The sequence below is a fragment of the Leuresthes tenuis genome, unplaced genomic scaffold, assembly GCF_036924035.1.
Source record: "Leuresthes tenuis unplaced genomic scaffold, fLeuTen1.0.hap1 SCAF_16, whole genome shotgun sequence".
In the NCBI taxonomy this organism is placed as follows: Eukaryota; Metazoa; Chordata; class Actinopteri; order Atheriniformes; family Atherinopsidae; genus Leuresthes; species Leuresthes tenuis.
The window spans coordinates 10,830,836-10,850,482 of NW_027325370.1; the positions used below are offsets into that span (position 1 = coordinate 10,830,836).

Consider the following 19,647-nt stretch of genomic DNA (forward strand, 5'->3'; position numbering starts at 1 on the left):
GAAGTAGTCTCCTTTCTTCTCTCACACGCAGGTCATCACAGCCAGCTTAGCCAGCAGCAGCAGCAACACGCGCTGCCTCCAGGACACTTTCAAGTGAGGCGCATGCTCGCTGCCGACGACATCCAGGATGATTTCGACTGGGACTCCATCGTTTAAACCAAGCTGTCAGTCAAATAGAGAGACTAAACAATGTACTTGAAACAAAATGGAGTGGCAGAGATGATGTGCGACAATATAAATATGAGGTATGGAAGGGGCCAACCTGCTCCATTCACCTGCGTGAAGAAACAGACGACAATCCGACAGAAAGAAATGGAAAATGTTTTGGTTTTATTCTTTTGAATCATGCTAGCCTTTTTTTTCCTAATACAAGCAGCTGATGAGCCTAAAGACAATCATTATAAAAGTAGATATGGGACAGATTTATGCTGTGTGGGACGCAGCCAAGATGGAAACACAATGTTTTGTCCTCCGTGCCAACAGGGTTACAAGTCGCCAAAGTGTTGTCAATTTGTCTGTGAAGTGTTTTTCTTTTTTCTAAAATGTGTTTCCTGTTACAGCTTGTGTCCTTTGTCTGCAGAGTCTCACCACCTGTGTGTGAGATGAACTGAAAACTCCAAACTCCCTGCAGATAAATCACATTTCCTTTCGCACACACCAGGCATTTCCAAATGTTTCTACTTTTCTTCCTTGTAACAATCTCTTCACTCTGTTGCTGGGCTTCACAAAGCTGCTGTGGAACTTCACTAAACTTAACTAAAAAGCATTCATATCATCTATCTGAGTGATGAGTGGAGCACCGCCTGCTGGATAAAAACAGGCATACATTTGCTTTATTTTCTGAAAAAATGGCATGAGTGCCACAGTCTGTTCTTTCCTGATCTTTGTTCTGTCACAATGAACACAAACATTTTTAGTCTGCTTTATTATTTAAATGCCATAATCTTGCGTGTGCTCCAGTCCACAGTGTCATGCTCTCAGGTTGGAATGTTCACATACATCTTCACATCTGTGCCATTTGCATCTATATGTGAGGTTAACTGTGTGTCATGTGGTGCTGTCAGTGTTCAGATCCTGTTGGCTAACAGCGAGCATCCCTGTGACTGTCATCGAAAGGGTTAAAATCTTTGTTTGTCAGATCTATAAGCTAAATAATACAAAATACTGTAGAAGAAGCTTTTCAGCAGCTCAAACAACAGCCGCTTGTTATGATGAAAACAAGATGCAGGCCAGACTTGGACTTCGTTAACATTAGACCTCAGATTTATGAGATGCCGTTCACTTTCTTTCGCTTCTGTAACTTTTGGGGTAAAGTGCATATCATTTCTGACCAGACAGAGAAGGTTGGTCGCGATTTCAAGATGCCTCGTTTCGGAGGAAGACGAGCAATTTTTGCACAAGCTGGATAGCATCTAGTGTATGAAAGAAATTAAAAGAAAATTGTAAACTTTTTTGTTTCTTTGTTTGAAAAGACATTGAAAAAAATGATTAAGGGAGTAAAGACAATATGCTTAACTTTGTTTTGTTCACTGTGATGTTAATTTTGTCTGTGTGTACAAGTGCGTGTAGTCGTCTCTGATTTCCTTAAGCATAAAACTAAAACAAAAAAAGAAACAGAACAAACAAAAAAAAAATATTTGTTTGTATCAACACTTTAAGCTCTCATATTTCCCACAGTGAAATATAGGACCTGAAAGTGCTGTTTGAGTTGGAGGAACTCAGTGACTATTCAGATGGTTGTTGAGGGGGAAAAAAATCCTTATTACCATTAAATGCTGTATTACAGTGACCAGCATATGTATATCTTCTATGTTTGTGCGTTGTTGTCCTTGTAAATAACAGTATGTTACTCCTCCTTTTGCTGATGAAAAACAGAGACAGATAAAAAAAAAAAAAGGAAAGTTGCAAATGGAGATGGTATTTTTTTGTTATTTGTCCTTCAGGAGATGCATCATGTACATACTTTCAGTATATTGTAAATATGTGAGTCAAAAGAAGTTGACATTGGCATTTTGTGTGTCATAAATATTCTGTGTATGGCAGTTTAAAGGTTAAAATCTGTTTAAGTGTTTATTAAAATGTCATGGACCATTTTTACTGCACTATCTCTGCATCTGCTGCCTTTATTTTATTAGCTGCTTGCATGTTGGATTTCATAGTTCTCTAAAACCCTTTTTGTGATGCTGTAAGGCTGCAAAGCTTTGGACAGCAGTTAACATCTCATATTTAAGCCAAAACTAAGCTAAAATAATCTCTTAAGTTAATTTACTTCAACCTCAGCTTTGTGCTGCTATGCCTCCAGGTTAGCTTGTTGTCCAACAGGTGTCAGCCTAGTGCCAAGTAACACTTTGTTTGTCTTCTATGGCACATAAACTCAGCAGACCACATGTGCTTGCGTGTGTGAAAGTCACACTGTGTTCTAACTGTATTTACAGCTCATTTTCACTGGTTTTAAAAGCTAAAAACTCTTTATACTGTCTGTCAACCACATTCATCCTGAAACTTTTCTTTGGGAGAACAAATGTAATGTTTTAGAAGGGCAACGCAGCTGCATCGCAGATCCTTGTTTCAATGATTAAACAGTTGAGTGAAGTAAAGCTCTGCTGCAGGCAAAGCTGTGATTAAGACAACGCCAAAGCTCTCGCCATTCATTCAGAAAGAAAATGTTCTTTCTTTGTAAAAATGTTTTCTTTGTTTCTAACTGTGTAAGCTTTCCAGTTTCAGTTTGAAATTCCTGTCTTGTCTCGATAAGTAGCTCAACTCTCTTATCTGTATTCAAGTGTGTGTAAGTGTGTGCATGCTGCTGATATTGCAGGGTTCTCTAAGAGGAGAGGGCGCCTTGAACAGGGCTGGACCACAAGGGCTGAAACCACCTTGCTGCCCCTATGGAGAAGAGCCTTTCTCCCAGCCCAACCTGCCCCTCACTCCCCAGCCCGCCCAGCCCACCAGTACCAGCCCCCCTTCTCCATCCTCAGTCACTCAAACGCACCCTCTTTTCTCTCTCTTGCTGTGTGCTATTCCCTCCCTCTCCCTACACTTCCTCAAAGTAGCCAGAGCTCTTCTCTTTTCTCTTGTCCTCTTCACATCCTTCTGCCACTCGTTTTCTTTGCTCTGCCCCGTCCATCCTCACCTCCACAAAGCTACTTGCTGCGTTTTTTCCAAACTTTGTCCAAAGACTTTATTTTGATTCTTGCCCTTTTACTGGGTCCTTCATTCTCTCACTCCTGTGTGTACGGCAGCGTGTGCGAGGTCTCCAGTGTCGTGCTCTTTGCCCCGAGGGAGTCCTGAAACTTTCTGACAGGACTGAAGATTGGAAAAGAGTTTTCACCACAATGAAACTTCAGCTGCTGCTCTTGTTGGCCCTGGTTGGCCCGTTCTGTGCTTTCACACATGCAAGTAAGTGGAGTTTTTATCACTGTCCTGCTGTTAGCACAATGTGTCCCCCTCTCTGCCTCCATGTGCCCTCACTACACAACTCTTTGTCTGCTTTATTCCCCTCTGACTGAACAATGACACTCAGACACTCAGGAGGGTGAATTAAAATGGAGGCAAAATTATCAGTTTCCATTAAGAAGTTCATATGATTTTTTTTAAATATATATATTGAAATGTTTAAACAACTTCTTGTAATGTGTTTTACTGAAAAATCCTTTAAAACTAATAGGCAACTGCTGGCTGGAGTTCAACCCTCACGTGCCTCCTGGAAATTTGGGCAAAAGTGTTAATTTAACAAAGAGGAAGCATTTAAATTGCTACTCAATGCTCATATATCAGATCACCTCTCCTGTCTTTTTATATCCCACACTTGTTTTCACACTGTTACCTCCTTCAGAGTGCTAGACAGGAGGAAAAGTCTGATTTGCAACCTTGAGGGGAAAAATATGATGTAATAGCAGGAGCTCTGCTGCCTCGTGTCTGTAAACTCTTGGCACTGCCAAAGAGAAGAAAGGAATATCCTTTGGAAGCCTCCCAACAGAGTGCTCATAAGCAGGAAGGGAGGGAGGGGGTGTGTGGTGGCTGTAAACTGTAACGTACACCGTGCACATTTATCCAAAAGCTTTTCCTCTGCTCCCTCTCATTTTACCCCTTATTCTCTCTTCTTTAACTTTGTATCTTCGTCTTCTGTCTCTTTCACAGTATAAAAGTTTTCCCTCCCTTCCCTTGCCTTCACCAGCTCTGTTTGCCCAGAGGAAATAGCCAGCACTGGCTTAAGAGAGGTGGGGTATATGGGTGTGTGGCTGAGACCAGAGGGAACTGCGGGTTTGCATGTGTGTATTAATAGTGAGAGGCTCTATATTTAAGAGAGTCATATGAATGAGAGAGGAGCAGGAGACATGAAGAGCTTTAAGCGGTGCCCCACCCTTTCCCGTATGTTGTTAAACTGTGCAGCGCGCCACCCCTTGGCGTTTACCCATCTTTGGTGGGGTGTCATGCTTTCCCACTTAAAATCCCCTTCTCCTGCCTCTCACCCTGTCACTCAAGAGCCCTCCGCCTTTCTCCAGTTATCTGCCCCCTACTCCGCACGTTCCATGTCGATGAGTCTGACCCCTGAAGACAGAGTTGGTGTGACTCTGGGGAAACAGAGAGGGGATAAGTCTGTTTTTGAACAATAATGATTACTAGTGAACATGCCTGGACCATTTCCATTGTTTTTTACTTGGAAAAGAAGGTACAGTACTTGTACTCTCAGGAGGATTCTAAATCCTGCTCCAAACCCTTTACAAACCAAACCAAACGTCACAAGTGGGGACTTTTAATCATCTCATCTCATTTGCTCACTTAACAAGGAAACCGTCAGAATCCTGTAAAAGCCCTCGCTTGCTTCTACACTCCAAACCTCTCCCCTCCTCACCCCACCACACCCTGGTCTCCCACTTAATGAGTTTTGTCTGCCTTGCTGGGCCAATAACATCCCCGTCACATCTGGCCGCTGAAGGAGGAGGTCAGTGCCCTTTGTCCATGCCCACTTAGAAATTACTCACATGTTGCGCTCATACTCCAAATATGAGGCACATGCCATTAAAGAGGGAACATGAGGAACAACTTCTTCTCACGTCTCAATTTGAGGAGGGGAAAAAAAAAAACGCACAGTCATACTTCCAAATATTTCCGCTAGCAGAAAGGAACATCTGTCTAAGGAAAAGTAGACTAACACTGTCTCAGTCCCAACAACCTGAGAATGAAGCAGTTTCTGTTATACATAGGAGGCTTAAAAAAAACTATCAGAAGCAAGACTGCAACCTACCAATTATGATTTTCTTGGGCCTCTTCTGTGAATATGAACACAAATGTCTCATATCGGTAGCACCTACGTGAGACATGGCTCGAAAGAAAATATGAAGAAAAAAAAAAGTAGAGCTGCTGGCACAAGGACACTTATACAACTGGGTGGATGTTTCATGGTGTGGGAGTCGAAGGTCACCAAGTTTAGAAATACATCAGAGGCTTGCTTGATCATTTTGTGGCAGCCGGTGCTTGTCTTTTTATCTGCGTTTTATAGTTGCTTAGGACAAAATGAAGAGAACAGTAAAGCAGGCAATGAAGATGGTAGTTAAATGTTTAGTCATCCCTGTTCTGATTCATTACATTGCCAGAATGTGATGAGACCAGTAAGGCCTGAGAATGAGAGCCCACTTGATCTGGTGCCAGTTCCTGCCCCTGTTGATGGAGTCCAGATGGAACCTGCTGCATGTCCACGTTATCTAAACCAGAAGGAGAAAACATCAGTTCCTAAATGAGCGTAGACACTCATTGTGCCGCTTTGTGATAAGACAGGCTGAGAATATTCCACTCTGACTGGTATCTTATTTAAAATCCCTCGTGAGCAATACAGGGCACAGCCCTGTATCTTTGGAGATGACTCTTACTGGTTTAGCGGGGGAGGGTACGCAATACGGCAGCTCATGTTAGTGCTGTGAGATGGGCAGGGTGCCTGTATTTCTCTAATTTCCCTCCTTCAGCGTCATGAAAACATTCCTGAGCTCCTAAGGTGGACACACTCACACTCGTCTCACATCATCTTTCCCTCCTACACAGGTCTGTGAATTAGTACACTCGCATACACAAAAGCCGAGACCATCAGTGGCAGCTGATTGTGATCATAAGGGAGGATTCAAGCAGTGACTCCCTCCTTTCCTGTCTCACGTTGTATTTTTTTGTGTACCTCCCTTACTCCCTGATTCTCCGTAGAGGTTTTATTTATGTCAGGCAGGAGAGAAGCCCCACAGGGGTGCCTCTGTGTCTCTTACAGCTTTTTGCTGTATTCCTTTACCACCTCTCACTTTTCACTCAGCCATTTGCCAGCCTGCCTACCTTTTACTTCACCATTTTCTTCTTGTTTATCTCCATCAGTCAATGCTTTTTCAGGGGAATTACAAAACCAAAGTAATTTGTAGTCATAAATGATGGTGCTCTATTAGTATTCATATTATTTCTAATACCTTCTTTGTCCTGTTTATCCATGAACTTGTTTTTATCTTAAGAAGGCTTTATGTATGTCAGTGTTTACACTGATTTGTGAAATGTTTTATAAAGAGAAATGCACATATACATACATGTAATATGAACTTAGTGGTATTTTGCTAACACTACAGGCAGTTAGATGATGTTTAAGACATGCTTGATATCAAAATGGAAGTGGGTGAGCGTGTGTAGTCAAAGGGATGTAATCAGGGGTAAAATGACAGTGCACCACTCACAATTTGGAAATAGGACAAAGGCATACTTAGACAAACACCTCTCCGAAAAAAGAAAAGCTCACACTTATAAACTAATAAAGTATAAAGAATAAAGTATTTTTCTATTTCTATTTCTATAAACCATCCTTTAAATGGTTGACCCAGCTGTGTGGGTGGAAAGCCTTTCCCAGCTTTGGGGGTCCACTTCTAGGCCCAACACTCTGCTCCGAACCCCCTGAGGATTAATGCAGACGCATAAACGCACACAGTATTATCCCCTTCACATCCTTCTAAGCAGTGATGGACTGTGTTTGCTGGGAAGTTGTGTTGCAGTGGGGACAAGGGGGAGCTCCCCAGTTTCTTAAAATTTAAATCACACCAAACTCTCAGAGATTCCCTCAATCCCTTTTATGATTCAGTCTGCTCAAAGGTTTAAGCAGCAACAAACCTATCCTCAGGGAGTGGCACAGTCATGGAGAGGAAGAACAGTCAAAAGTAGATGAAAAGGAAAAGAGAAGGGGAGGGATGTAGGCCACAACTGTGTTACTAAGTAATGCGGCTGTTTTAGCTGAGGGTTAGCTCTGTGGGAAGGAAATACTACTCTGAGCTAATTGTGGGAACTGTACACATAATGAAACAATTGTTAGTGGAGGTTAAGGGGGTGATTACACATAGTGTGCAGCTATACTCTGTGAAGCGCAGACCATTTTATCATCGCTTACAGACGTTCCAAACAAACGGTCTGAGCACCCCCCCCAGTACCCGGCCACAGTGGGAACAAATGTTTTGTTATATTTACTCCGCCTGTTGCTAATGAACACAGCCCATTCAGAGTTATTTTTGCCCTCGTAAAGTATTCTGTATTATTTCAAGTATTTAGAGGAGCTGGATAAAGCAGAGACGGAGAGAGCATGATGTCAGCAGTTAAGTTTAGAAGACTCACTTTTTGTGCTGCAGAAAGAAAATTTTGAGGTAGATGAGTAGATTTTACTTTTCCAAAGAGCAGCAGTGATTTTAAGCCAACTTTTTGTCAGTGGAAAGTTGATTACAGACTGTAATTTTGGTGCCACGCTGAAGTCTACCTCCTTAATTTTGAAGGAGTGTTGTTCAGGCTAAACTATCAGTTGTGGCTGGAAGGATGTTGAACATTGGAAAACAGAGAGATGGTTATTAGATGGAAATGATTAGGTTGAATTCAGGCCGGTTCATAGTCCAGACCTTGATGAAAGACACAAAGATAAATACATGTCCTCATACAGTTGGGACAAAATGGGAGCCTCCATTTTACTTCCAGTATGGATAGACTTCCATAATCTGAAAAAGTCTGTGTTTTGGTGTTGAATGTCAAATTTTTTTAAGATTGACTGTCTTTTTTTTACAAATAAAAGAATAAGATTATTTAAATAAAAAAAAAGATTCTTTTATGTGTCTTTCTCATGCATTCAGGCATTGTCGTTGCAGCATTGCCTCCCAATAACTGACCAACTTAAGTGACTGAGAGTTGACAAACCTTCCCCAGCTCTCATTTCACGTCATCTCTTCTTACAGGAAATGAGGCAGAGGATGTGGCATTCCAGTACACAAATACTCAAACCTAAAGACAGGATTGAAGGGCGGAGGGAGGATGGACGTTTTGTGAGGTCACTGAGTGGGGTGTACATGCTCCCATGATAATTATGCTGTGATGATGCTGGTATTGTTGCGAGAGTGTGAAAACCAACTTTTGCACCCATGTGGAGAAGAGAGGGGCAGAACAATGGAACAGCTTGCTCTACTGGGTTGCTACTATCATATGCAATTCTTATTGATTTTCCTTTTGTATTTCTGTGAAGTTTTCAGACCCAAATATAAGAATACATTTAACAAATTATCTTGTCAAAAGGGCAAATTTCATCAAATGTTACAAAGTGCTTTATGAACATCCACACAATCTAGTGAGAAAACCAGCAACAACAGTTGGCAGCAAAACCAGACAGAAAGGCTGTCTGACAGTCTGTCTCAGCTTGTTAGGGTGAGAAAAGATAAGAGAGAGAGAAAAGTATTAACTAGCATTAGCATTAAACCTGTTTGTGATCTTTCTTGTAATTGCTCTTCCCAGGCCCCACAGCACTCCCCACAGAAGCTGCTGCCTCTCACGAAGATTCAAAAATTACCCCAGAAGGTACTGTGGCTGCAAAAGAAGATAGTGACGTTGTCACTGGTCCTGTTCCTACCGAACCCGAAGCGGTCCCTGCAGTTGCAGTAGAGACAGTTCCAACATCCATCACTCCTGAAGAGCCTTTCACAGAGGTCGCTGCTACTGTAGCAGCAGCACCAGAAGTACCAGAGTTCCATTTCACCGAAGCTCCTGCTGCCATAACTGAAGCTCCTGTCTTGATGACCACAGCTCCTGCTGTGGACACTGCAGCTCCTGCTGTGGACACTGCAGCTCCTGCTGTGGACACTGCAGCTCCTGCTGTGGACACTGGAGCTCCTGCTGTGGACACTACAGCTCCTGCTGTGGATGCTGCAGTATCCACTGATCTAGCAGAGGCCGAGGTCCAAACTCAGGCAACTGCAACTGAGGCAGAGGGAGATGAAAATGAAATTGTTGTCACAGAAGGTAAGGATTGTGCAGGAAGGAAGCTGGAAACAATGTAAATGGTCAATTTGAGGTCAGAGCATACAAAACATGCATGTAATGCAAAGGTTTGTGAGACCAATACATTTTTTTTTTTGCCATAAACACTTCAAAAGACACACATCAGCCCTGCATGTCTTCAGATATGACTATTTGAAGAGGAATAATGGAGCAAAAGTACTTGCAGTGTTTTTAAGTTTTAAAAAGATTGATCAATATTTGTCTTACAGACGGCCTCAGCTCTGGTCAGATAATCGGCATTGTGATTGGCGCCTTGTTAGCCATGGTCATCGTCATCGCCATAGTTATTGCAGTGGTGAGAAGGATGGGAAAATACTCGTAAGTATCTAAATGTGAAGCCGCGATGCATCAGCTTTTAGTCGTTACAGACACATCCACCAATGAATGAACACACTCAGTGATGTAGTGGAACTATTTTTGTTTGTTTTGTGTGATGAATTTACTTTAAGTATAGAACACAACCAATGCTGCATTTCAGACATAAATGGTTTCAGGGTGTTGAACATATTTGGGTGCAGATGTTTCTTGAGAGTAAACCAGATCTCCTAAAAGTGACAATATTCCCACAGATCTTACCCTCCCCTCTGAGACCATGATGATTGATAATAATCAAGTTGGTGAATGTTTTTTGTGTCACAGGTCTGCCAAGAGCAAAAAACGTGCCAAAAAAGACGTTGTGGTTTCTGTAAATTTCTCTATTTGATACTTTTGTTCTAATCGTTTTAACCCCTTGCCCACCTTTTTATAGACGTCTAACAGATGCCCTCTACCCCAAAAACACTACTGACAAATTCTGGTGGTTGTTGCTCCATTAACTGACGCACAGTCCCATGTTTCTGGGAGGACAAACAAGCATTCATGGTGACCAGTGGCTCTCTTTGGCCTCAGAATTACTTTATCTATTGACTCAGTATCAGTCTACAGGGTTGATGGTCATCAGGTAAACTTTTTTTATATATTCACAGCTTGATTTGATCCTTGGAAACAGAGGGTTTGTGTTTGTTGGAAGCGGGGCCGCAAACCACAGTCACATTTCTGTTTTTATAATTTCAGGAACTAAGATTGTGTATTAAAAAATAGATGTAATATGTCTTGAAATCTTGCTGTTAAGCAATACTAAAAAGGAAAATGTAGTCTCAAAGCTTACGGAAATTTTACATAGTCTCCTTTTGTAAATGGTTCTTTATATTTAATCTCTTAAATAAATCTAAAAAACATATTTTTTTCACCACCTATTTATTTATTTTTTTTTTACATCAATATGCCCTTAAGGGGAGCAGTTACTGTAAATAACAACTGATTATCTTTAAAGTAACACAAATCTTAAATTTCTTTTGGTAAAATAACTGACTGGCTATCTGTTTTTCTCCCACAGCCCCTGAGAAAAAAGCCAACCAAGCAGCAGGAGCGCGCGAAGTTCTGGAAAATCTGAACTACTGAACTGTGACGTCAATTTTGATTAAAAAGAAAAAAGCACGATACCAGAACTAAACTAATCTAACCAGGACTCTGAACTGATGTCAAGCAAAGTGGAGGAGGGAGATTTGTGTGTGTTAATGTATATACTGCATGTACTGTATTGTATGTGAGACAAGGGGTTAATGAGCCAACATCCTCACGCCCCCTGCTACCTCCCTGATCCAGAGAAGCTGCTGACATTCAAGGATCTGTCTCCCCTTATTCCCTTGCAGAGAAACCAACAAGGTGAAAGCAGCATGTTCCAAGGAATTTTAGGGCTTTTCAAATGCATTTTGAGTGAAGGAGTAGATAATCTGACATCAAGGGGAAAATGTATCCCCTTTAGAATGATGAAGTGACTGATGTTAATGTTTAAGTTGAAGAAAAAAGCATATGAATGGGAAATACTGACAAAGCAAAAATGTATCAAATACACAAGAAGGATGGGGATAGTAAGCAGGAAATACTGACAAGTTCCACAGGATGTTTGTATATACAATGCAAGGGCACTACATAGTATACAGCTAATGACTTTTTTCATTTGTTGCAGTTGCATAGGCTAGCATTTGATATTATGGAGAACATAGTATGTGCAGATAAGCGTAGGCTATTGTTGTGGCTTAAACATCCCTGAGCACCAGTTAAAACAGTTTCTCATGCGGCCAGAATACCTGACATGTCGGCCAACTGTATGAAGCACAGTGTGCAGAAGATGTCCCGACAACACTCATATGCTCTGAGGGGCTACAAGAAAAGAAAAGGCACCCTCATTTGCAATAGTAACGTGACATTCTGCCCACCTTAACACTGACATATAAACACCCTAATACATATCTGTGAAATTTAGCAGGAGGGTTTGTGCCACTGTCCCTGGTGTTCTCTTGCTAGTAGTTTAAGTTTTGAAGTGCATTAATAATGTGACTTGACTGTACTATTTTAACTGCCACCCATTCCAAAAAACAACTACTTGGATGACTTGGATGGCTTTCTCACTACCAGTGGTTGTAAGACATGATAATAGCATTTTCACAACAATGTATTCCTAGTTCTTCTGTTCATTTTTACCAGATCAGCCATCCAGTCCTTAACCCAATATTGCACACACAGGATTACATTTTATAGCTGCACTTAGTTTTATTGTTAGGAGGTAATACCCTTTTTGCTATTTTTGCAATTGTAAGTGTGCTAAATGGGTGTACAAATGATGAAGTCTCTGCTTACCCCTGCTTGCTTTGTAAACGTATTTAATATGTGCACTGAATGAGTGGTGTAATGTTTAATGAACTGGCTTTAGACACTGCAAATGTTTGCAACGATAAACTCGTTTCCTCCCTACTGCTTTGCCATATGACGTTACTTGTAGGTCTTTAATTTGTGCCATCTGATTCATTCAAACCTTTTATTTAATTGCAGTGTTTTTGTTCATACTGTTTCAATAAAAAAAAATTTAAATATGAAACATTTCCCTAATTTGTTAACCAAGAGCTCTCCTCTTCCTTTCCATTAGATTATATAGTTTCCTCGGAAACGGTTAAAAGTGAGCACATTGTACTGTATTCCCTCTTATATACTTGTGACCGTTACAGTCTCATGATACTTATTTTCAATTTCCAAGAACAACATACAAACATTATTAACAAGTTGCCGGGGGCTGCATCCAGCTGCCTGCTCTGATTGGCCAATTCAAGTTGTGCTTCAGTTAAAAAAAAAAAAGAAAGAAAAAGAAAGAAAAAAAACTTTTCAAGTAGACAAACATCACCAAATATGGAGGCCCATATTGCCTAGAATCGTTGAGTCAGTTGAGCCCCCTGACAGTTAGGTGTGTTTTTTGTGTCATGTTGTAGAGTTTTTCATACTGTGCTGTTAAGCTGAGGCAGAGCTCCAACAGTAGGTTGCGACTTGCACAGAGATGCTCTGTGTCTGGCTCCCTCTCCCCGGTGTGGTTTTAGGCAGCGGCCCAACACCCACCACGCCAGCCTCTGCCCCACCGGCAAGCTTCATAACTCCCTTTAGCGCACTCTCTCGCCTCAGACTTTTGGGAACAATGGAGTCTTTTGAGAGGGGCAAATGGAGAGGCTATGGGCTGTGGCTCGCTCTCTTTCCTTCAGCAAGGGGGAATTCTGTACATCGCTGCAGGGTGGAGTCACTTCCTGGGTGGGCCCAGCATCCATCATGTGCTTTTATACACACGCACACACCACAGAAATACTTCAGAGAGAGCTCAATCATTAGCTGCGCAGATATAAAACACCCTATTAACACTATTGTAAGAGTCATGCAGCAGCAAAATGTCTCAGCAAAGCCAGTTATTAAGATACGCAGCCAAAGCGTGTGATTTAGTGAGATTCAAGCCACAGGATTTCAACAGCACAGACAAAGTAATGTGTCATCTTTAATTTCAGACTCCAAAATGTGCCTGTTTACGTAAAGTTATAGAGTTAGTCACTACATAAGATGTCCCTCAGCTCCTCTGTATTTGTCTCAAGGTGACTGAAAAACAGCCAGAGAGGAAGAAAGTGACCAATTAACACTCACACAGAGACAGATGAATGCAGACTGTTATTGATAAATTCCACAATGAGGAAAGTCATCATTTTGTTTGGTGAAAAAAAGCTGTTGGTGCCCACTCGGCACAAATGAATACCAACTGTACAAAGAAAGAACAGATTGTGTAACAATAGAGGACGATAGTTTCCCAATACGAGGCTGATTATTAACACCAGGCATCTGGTTAATTCTGTTAGATTTGTTGTTTTCTGGTGAGGCCATCTATCTGTGCTCAAATCCATGGCTTTAAAAGTCAGCTTCAAAATTTTACTTTGTCACTGATCGGACAATGTTTTACAAAAGTCACTTTGTTTTATACGGAGGTTTCAGAAAGGAAAAGATTGTGAACCAAAAGTTTGAAAAGATCAATGCAGCTTCTCTCTTCATTGAATACTCGTTTTTTCTTGAAGTACCAAAGAATAGTGTTGGCACTTTTTAAGTAATGCTTTATCTCCATATCATACAGCTTGTGATTGTTATTCACATTATTCAAGCTAAAATGTTGAAGCAGTGTGGGAAAAACAATGTACACCCTCACTGTTTCCATAGTAATTAGCAGAGTAAGTGCTAAACATTAGCACAGTTTTGGGTGTACAAACAACACCCAAAAGCTACAGCTTAGACTCTACAGCAATCAGTTAACATGTCAAATGTTAAAGTTCATGACTGCACAATTAGAAAAAGAAGGGTTAGAAGGGTTGCAGGAGAAAGACTCTTCTCTCTAAAATGAACATGGCAGCACATCTTAGGTTGGTTCTGAAGTTCTGAACAAACCACATGATGTCTGATTTGATGTCCTCTGGACATACGAGCTCAAGTTTGACCATTGAGCATAGTTACACATTTGTATGAACCAAACACAGCACAAACATCTCAGAGTATTCCAGAGTCAAATGTTTGACCACCAGTCGGACAGCTAAAGCGTGGCTGAAACTGAGTCATGCAATATAACAATGAACCCAAGCAGAGCAGTAAATCTAAAACCGAATGGCTGAAAAGAAAAGACTCAAAGTGATGCAATGGTTCAGTCAAAGTCCAGACCTCAACCTGCTTGAAATGCTGTGGTGGGACCTTAAGACAGCTTTGCATAAACAAATCTCTGCAAACCTCAATGATGTAAAGAAGAGTGGGCCAAAATTCCTAAACAATTATGTGAGAAACTGATAACATCATACAGAAAACAATTACTTCAAGCTATTGCCGCTAAAGGTAGTTCTACAAAAGAGTGACCTATGAAGTATACTTAGTTTGTACTGACTGTTTCTGCATTTTGGCTTAGTTTTGTTAAACAAAAAATGACCCCATGCAATATTTCACATCTTGTTCTTCTGAGGGTATTTTAGCTCATTTAAAAACCTGTTATAGACAAGACTATTTTTTACCATTTACAAAGAGAGAAAGAAGAAAAGAAAAGGCATGAATATTATTTGGAAACTTTACCATAGGTCAGTATTGTGATGAAAGAAGAGCATCCCAAAGAAACTTTCAAATATAAAGATGGAGAAGAGTTTGCCACGCTGAAATACTGTGTTGGCAAATTGTGTGCTTCAACAAGTTAAGATTAATGTATCTTAACATCTTAACAAATTATTATGAATTTGAGAATTACCTCATTCATAAAATCCTGAAAAGATTTTCAGAAAATGGAGAAATCTGTGGCTGCACCGTAGTGCCATCACTTCACAGCAAGAGGGTTCCTGGTTCAAATCTCAACTGGGGCTTTTCTGTGTGGAGTCTGCATATTCTCCCCATATATGTGTGGGTTCTCTCCACATACTCTACCACAGTCCAAAGACATGCATTCTAGGTACATAGGTGACTTTAAATTGGTGTTAGGAGTGACTGTAAGCATGCATGGTTGTTTGTCCCTGTGATGGACTGGTGGCCTTTCCAGGATGTACCCCGCCTTTTGGCCCAATGGCAGCTGGGAGAGGTTCCAGAAATCTGATAGGATGAGAAATCAGTACACAGGGAACAATGCTGAAAACTACTAGTGGGCAGTTGCGATCTTATCAGCACGGCACAAACAATAGACACAGTTCTGTGGTGAAAATCACTAAATGGGTTCAGGAACACTTCTGAAAATGGCTGTCCGTGTAATAACACTACCGTGCAAAGAAAAAATATAAGTAAAGAAGATCTAATGTGAAAACGCTGGTGTGATAGCTACATATTCTGGAAAAACTTTAAAGCAACCCAAGTTTGTGTGCTTCTGACATGGTTTGAAGTACGCTGACTTTTGTAATGCACATTACCAACAGCAGGCAGAATGTATATGGCTGTATATCTACAGGGCTTGCTCTGAGATTTGTTTTTATTACAGTGGTGTTACACTCCACATCTGTAGGGGGAGCCAAATTATCCAGTGTCACTTTAAGCAAATTTTTGTAAACCTGAAGACATCAAATATCTGCAGCTGCATTAATCTCGAATGTTTATACAATAAAACAATGCCTATACATATATAGACTGCATATGTTTGATTAACAAAAGCACATGAATGTCACATGGCAAATATCAAGATACCGTTCGTCTACTTTGTTCAGTTAATGTAAAATAAGATCACCATATTGTACCTTTAGACAGCTCCCTCTTTCAACAATGTTGAAAGACATTAATTATTTGTCTGAGTAACTCTCTTCATCAGGGTTTAGCATGTCACAGCTCTCACTGGGTGAGAGGCATCCATATGCTGGCAGACAGATTCACACTCACCAGCAATAAAGAGTTGCCAGTCCACCATTCCAGCATGTCTGTTACTATGGGATGAAGCTGGGGAATGTGAGGGAAACACACACAAAACACAGAGAGAACATGCAAGCGCCACACAGGAAGGCCTCTGCGGGGCTGAGCTCACAACTGTTACATGTTGTACGGCCCACAGCTGATCTAATCAGAAACAGCCTGAGAACACATCCTCAATTCAGTTCTTTTCCATGAACCACTGACTGGAACATAACAGTTCAAAAGTGTTTGCCAAAAACTGAAACTTTTATCTACATATCAACAAAATAATAAAGTATGACATGAAATCGGTGGAAACATGCAGCAGTTTTCAACATTTGTCTGAGAACTCCTGTTTTTATTTGACATCATTCCTCTCCCGGAGTGGATATGAACCCCATCCTGTAGTGACAGGAGTTCTGAAACACTGTGGATCCGCTTGTGTGCACAGATAGCCTGCTGGAGTTTGTGATGTCATAAAGAAAATGTCAGGCCACAAGGTTTTGAGTGCCACAGACAGCTGGGCCTGAGGGAGGACGCGGGGTGGAGAAGTGCGGGAGGGTGCACAAAGTTGGGTGACGAGCATAGATGATGTGTTCAGTGGTTAGACAGAGTGTGGATGGTGAAAGGGTTAACTTGGTTTGCTTGTGTATTGCTGCAGAAAGACGGAGACAGATTATGTGTGTTATCAGGTTGATCTCTGTAAGTGTGTGTGTTCAAAAGTGAGTGATGGCAATCATTTGTGAGTGCATGTGGTGTTTGTTGGACTCTAGGTGATTGTCAGCATGTGAATGAAGTACGTGCATGTACTGTTGGTGGTGGTGGGCCTCAGCTGTGTGTGCCTATGTGCAGCATAATGTTTTTCACTGTACAGTTTGTACTTGTGTTCCTACATGTTCACATTTACATATTCTTCCCTGCACATCTGGCATCCGCAACACAAAGCAATATATTTCTGTTTGGTCCAAGTGACATAACATCATGTCAGATCACAGTCAAGTCTTTGTCTGTGCTGTGTGGCACACATCTTCTGTGAGAGACCCTTATTGTTTCATACCAAAGTCCTGCTCAGTAATCTGTCTGATATACGGACACCTCTCCCTCATTCTGTCTTTGTCTCTCTTGCTCTATATGCTCACATGGATGGTGAATGTTTCATTGTGCACGGAGTCATTGGCACGAATCGGCGCCCACTGCCACAGGATATGCTATCTGGGACACACACTATTTCACAATCGCTTAGCTTCCTGCTTGAATTTATTGTTGTCCTCAAGGATTTAAATTCAATTCAACCTTAGGAATAAGTTTTTTTTTAAACATACAACACCAAATCCAAAAAAGTTGGAAATCTGTGTGAAACAAACAAAAAAAAAACACAATTCAATGATTTACAAACCTCTTAAGCCAATAATTAATTCACAATGGAACATAGAAACATTTGAACTAAAAATATTAGCTCATCTTGAAAGTAAAGGCAGGAACATGTCTCAGAAGGTTGCGACAGGGGCATGTTTACCAATGTGTAGTATCCCCTCTTCTTTAAGCAACTGTCCATAAATGTCTGGAAACTGAGGAGACCAGTTGCTGGGCCCCTGGGACAGGAATGTTGCCTCATTCTTGTCAGATACAGGATTCTAGCTGATCAACAGTCCTGCGCCTTCTTTATCATATTTTGAGTTTCATAATGTGCCAAATCTTTCAGTTGTTGAAAGGTCTGGACTGCAGGCAGGACATCCAGCACCCAGACTCTTCTATTACAAAGTCCTGTAGTTGTAATAGATGCTGTATTTGGTTCAGCGTTGCCTTGCTAAATGTGTGCAAGGCCTTCCATGAAAAAAATCTATCGTCTAGGTGGGAGCATATGTTCCTCTAAAACCTTTTTAAACCTTTCAGTATTGATGATGCCTTTCCAAATGTACAAGTTGTCAATTCAATGGGCACCATTTTTTTAATCTGAAGGCTGATAAGAAGGTAAATGGTGCCTCCATTCTTTAGTCCCCTGTGGACTAAACAGGAAAGCGATTCTGTATGATGTTCACATTTGGTTTCTTCTTTACATGATGGGGCTTTAACCTGCATTTGCATATGACACATCAACACCGTTTACAGAGCATTTGCTTATTCTTAATGAAACCTGAGGACTTGAAGATCACCACCCAACCATCAATATAGATTCACCAATTAACCTAACATGCATTTTTTTGTCCGGTGGGAGACCAGAATGTCTCTTTCAGTTGCCCTTTTCATATTCTGTAAGTAACTTGTTGCCAATTAACCCAAATTAGTTGATGTTGACATGTTCCTCCAGCTGTTTATTTCTTAGTACCGCTTCCTTTTTACTGCCTTTTGTTGCCCCCATCCCATTTATTCCATAGATGTGTCTCTCCCCTCTAATTTAAGATAAGGGTTAGGATTGAATGCAAATTATTGCATTACGTTTTAATTGATATTTTACACATCGTCCCATCTTTTTGGAAGTGGGGTCGTACATACAGTTTGCTATTTCTTATTGTAAGGTTTATTTTCAACACAGTGCCCTCACAAAACTACACCTAATGTGGTATAAAAACATTTATAACATATATCCAGTTGAAAACACACACATACATGTGAAAACATCATAACATAGGCATGGAGAAACGTTCTGTCCAGTTAAGCTTGACAAGATTACAAACAACTACGTACTCTTTTCATAAATATATACATATCAGACACACTGTGTTTGTCAAATCTGCTGTTGAGAGCAATAATTCAGCTCCACAGGTATCTGTTAAGTCTTCAAATGTCCCACTGAGCTTTTACACGTTTATGACTTTATTTCGCTGAAACCTCAGGAATTTTGTTTCCAAGTTCATGTGCACATGCAGCATCGTGCAGTGTACCTGTTGAACTTAAACTTGGCAACGTGACAAGTTGTGAATGCTGTCCCAGGCAGATGATGTTTCTCCCCTGATTAACTTCTCAGAATTCACACAGGAGCAAATGCATAAACATGACATGTCACTGCAGCTTATAAACCCTGATTATCTATGTGTTTGTCATCTGAATATGCAAAGATTAAAAGACAAGAAGCTTTTGCAAGTGCTGCTGCAAAATAGCCCATCTGAAAGCATTTAATTATCAATTCATAATGCTGTAGGATACGTTTCACTTCCTGATAATGCTACATGCTGCATTTGTTTAATTGATTCCAGTCTTCCCAAAGCTTGTTGCTACAACTTTGGCTGCTTCCTAATGTATTTGAAGTGGCTCCCAAGTGATCAGTGCCTTATACAATGGCTTGACATTTGTATGACAAGCAAACCCAGTTTCAGACTGCTTATTACAATTTCACAGCTGAAATTGCCAGCAGCTTTGAAAGACGTGCTGGAACCCTTAGCATGTTCTGAGTGATTCTATGACATGCTATAAATAAACACAGTCATATTTAACTTGCCAGTTGCTACACAATAGACACAATAATGAATAATTCCATCAAACCACATGAACCACAACACGCCATACTATCTCCAAAGTGTAGGAGTCTGACTGTTAAATATGGAGAAGGAAAAGCGCTTGAATAGAGGGGGATAGGCTTGTTATTTATGATCTTTCATTATG

General features: G+C 40.8%; 2 protein-coding genes across 4 annotated transcripts in view; both read left to right on the top strand.

The window, feature by feature from the left end:
- Window positions 1–2,093, top strand: part of LOC140272156 (forkhead box protein J3-like) — a 71,775-nt gene extending 69,682 nt beyond the window's left edge. For all 3 annotated transcript variants that reach the window (XM_072367511.1, XM_072367513.1, XM_072367512.1), the window contains one exon: window positions 32–2,093. In XM_072367511.1, coding sequence (XP_072223612.1) covers window positions 32–156 — 125 coding nt within the window. In that variant the 3' untranslated portion in view covers window positions 157–2,093. The remainder of the gene's footprint in view (window positions 1–31) is intronic.
- A 926-nt stretch (window positions 2,094–3,019) lies between these two features.
- Window positions 3,020–12,235, top strand: pdpn (podoplanin). Its single transcript, XM_072367426.1, has 4 exons — window positions 3,020–3,396; window positions 8,776–9,279; window positions 9,528–9,636; window positions 10,694–12,235. Exons 1-4 carry the CDS (start codon window positions 3,333–3,335, stop codon window positions 10,698–10,700), a joined length of 684 nt encoding a protein of 227 aa, XP_072223527.1. The 5' UTR covers window positions 3,020–3,332; the 3' UTR covers window positions 10,701–12,235.
- Window positions 12,236–19,647: the final 7,412 nt, after the last annotated feature.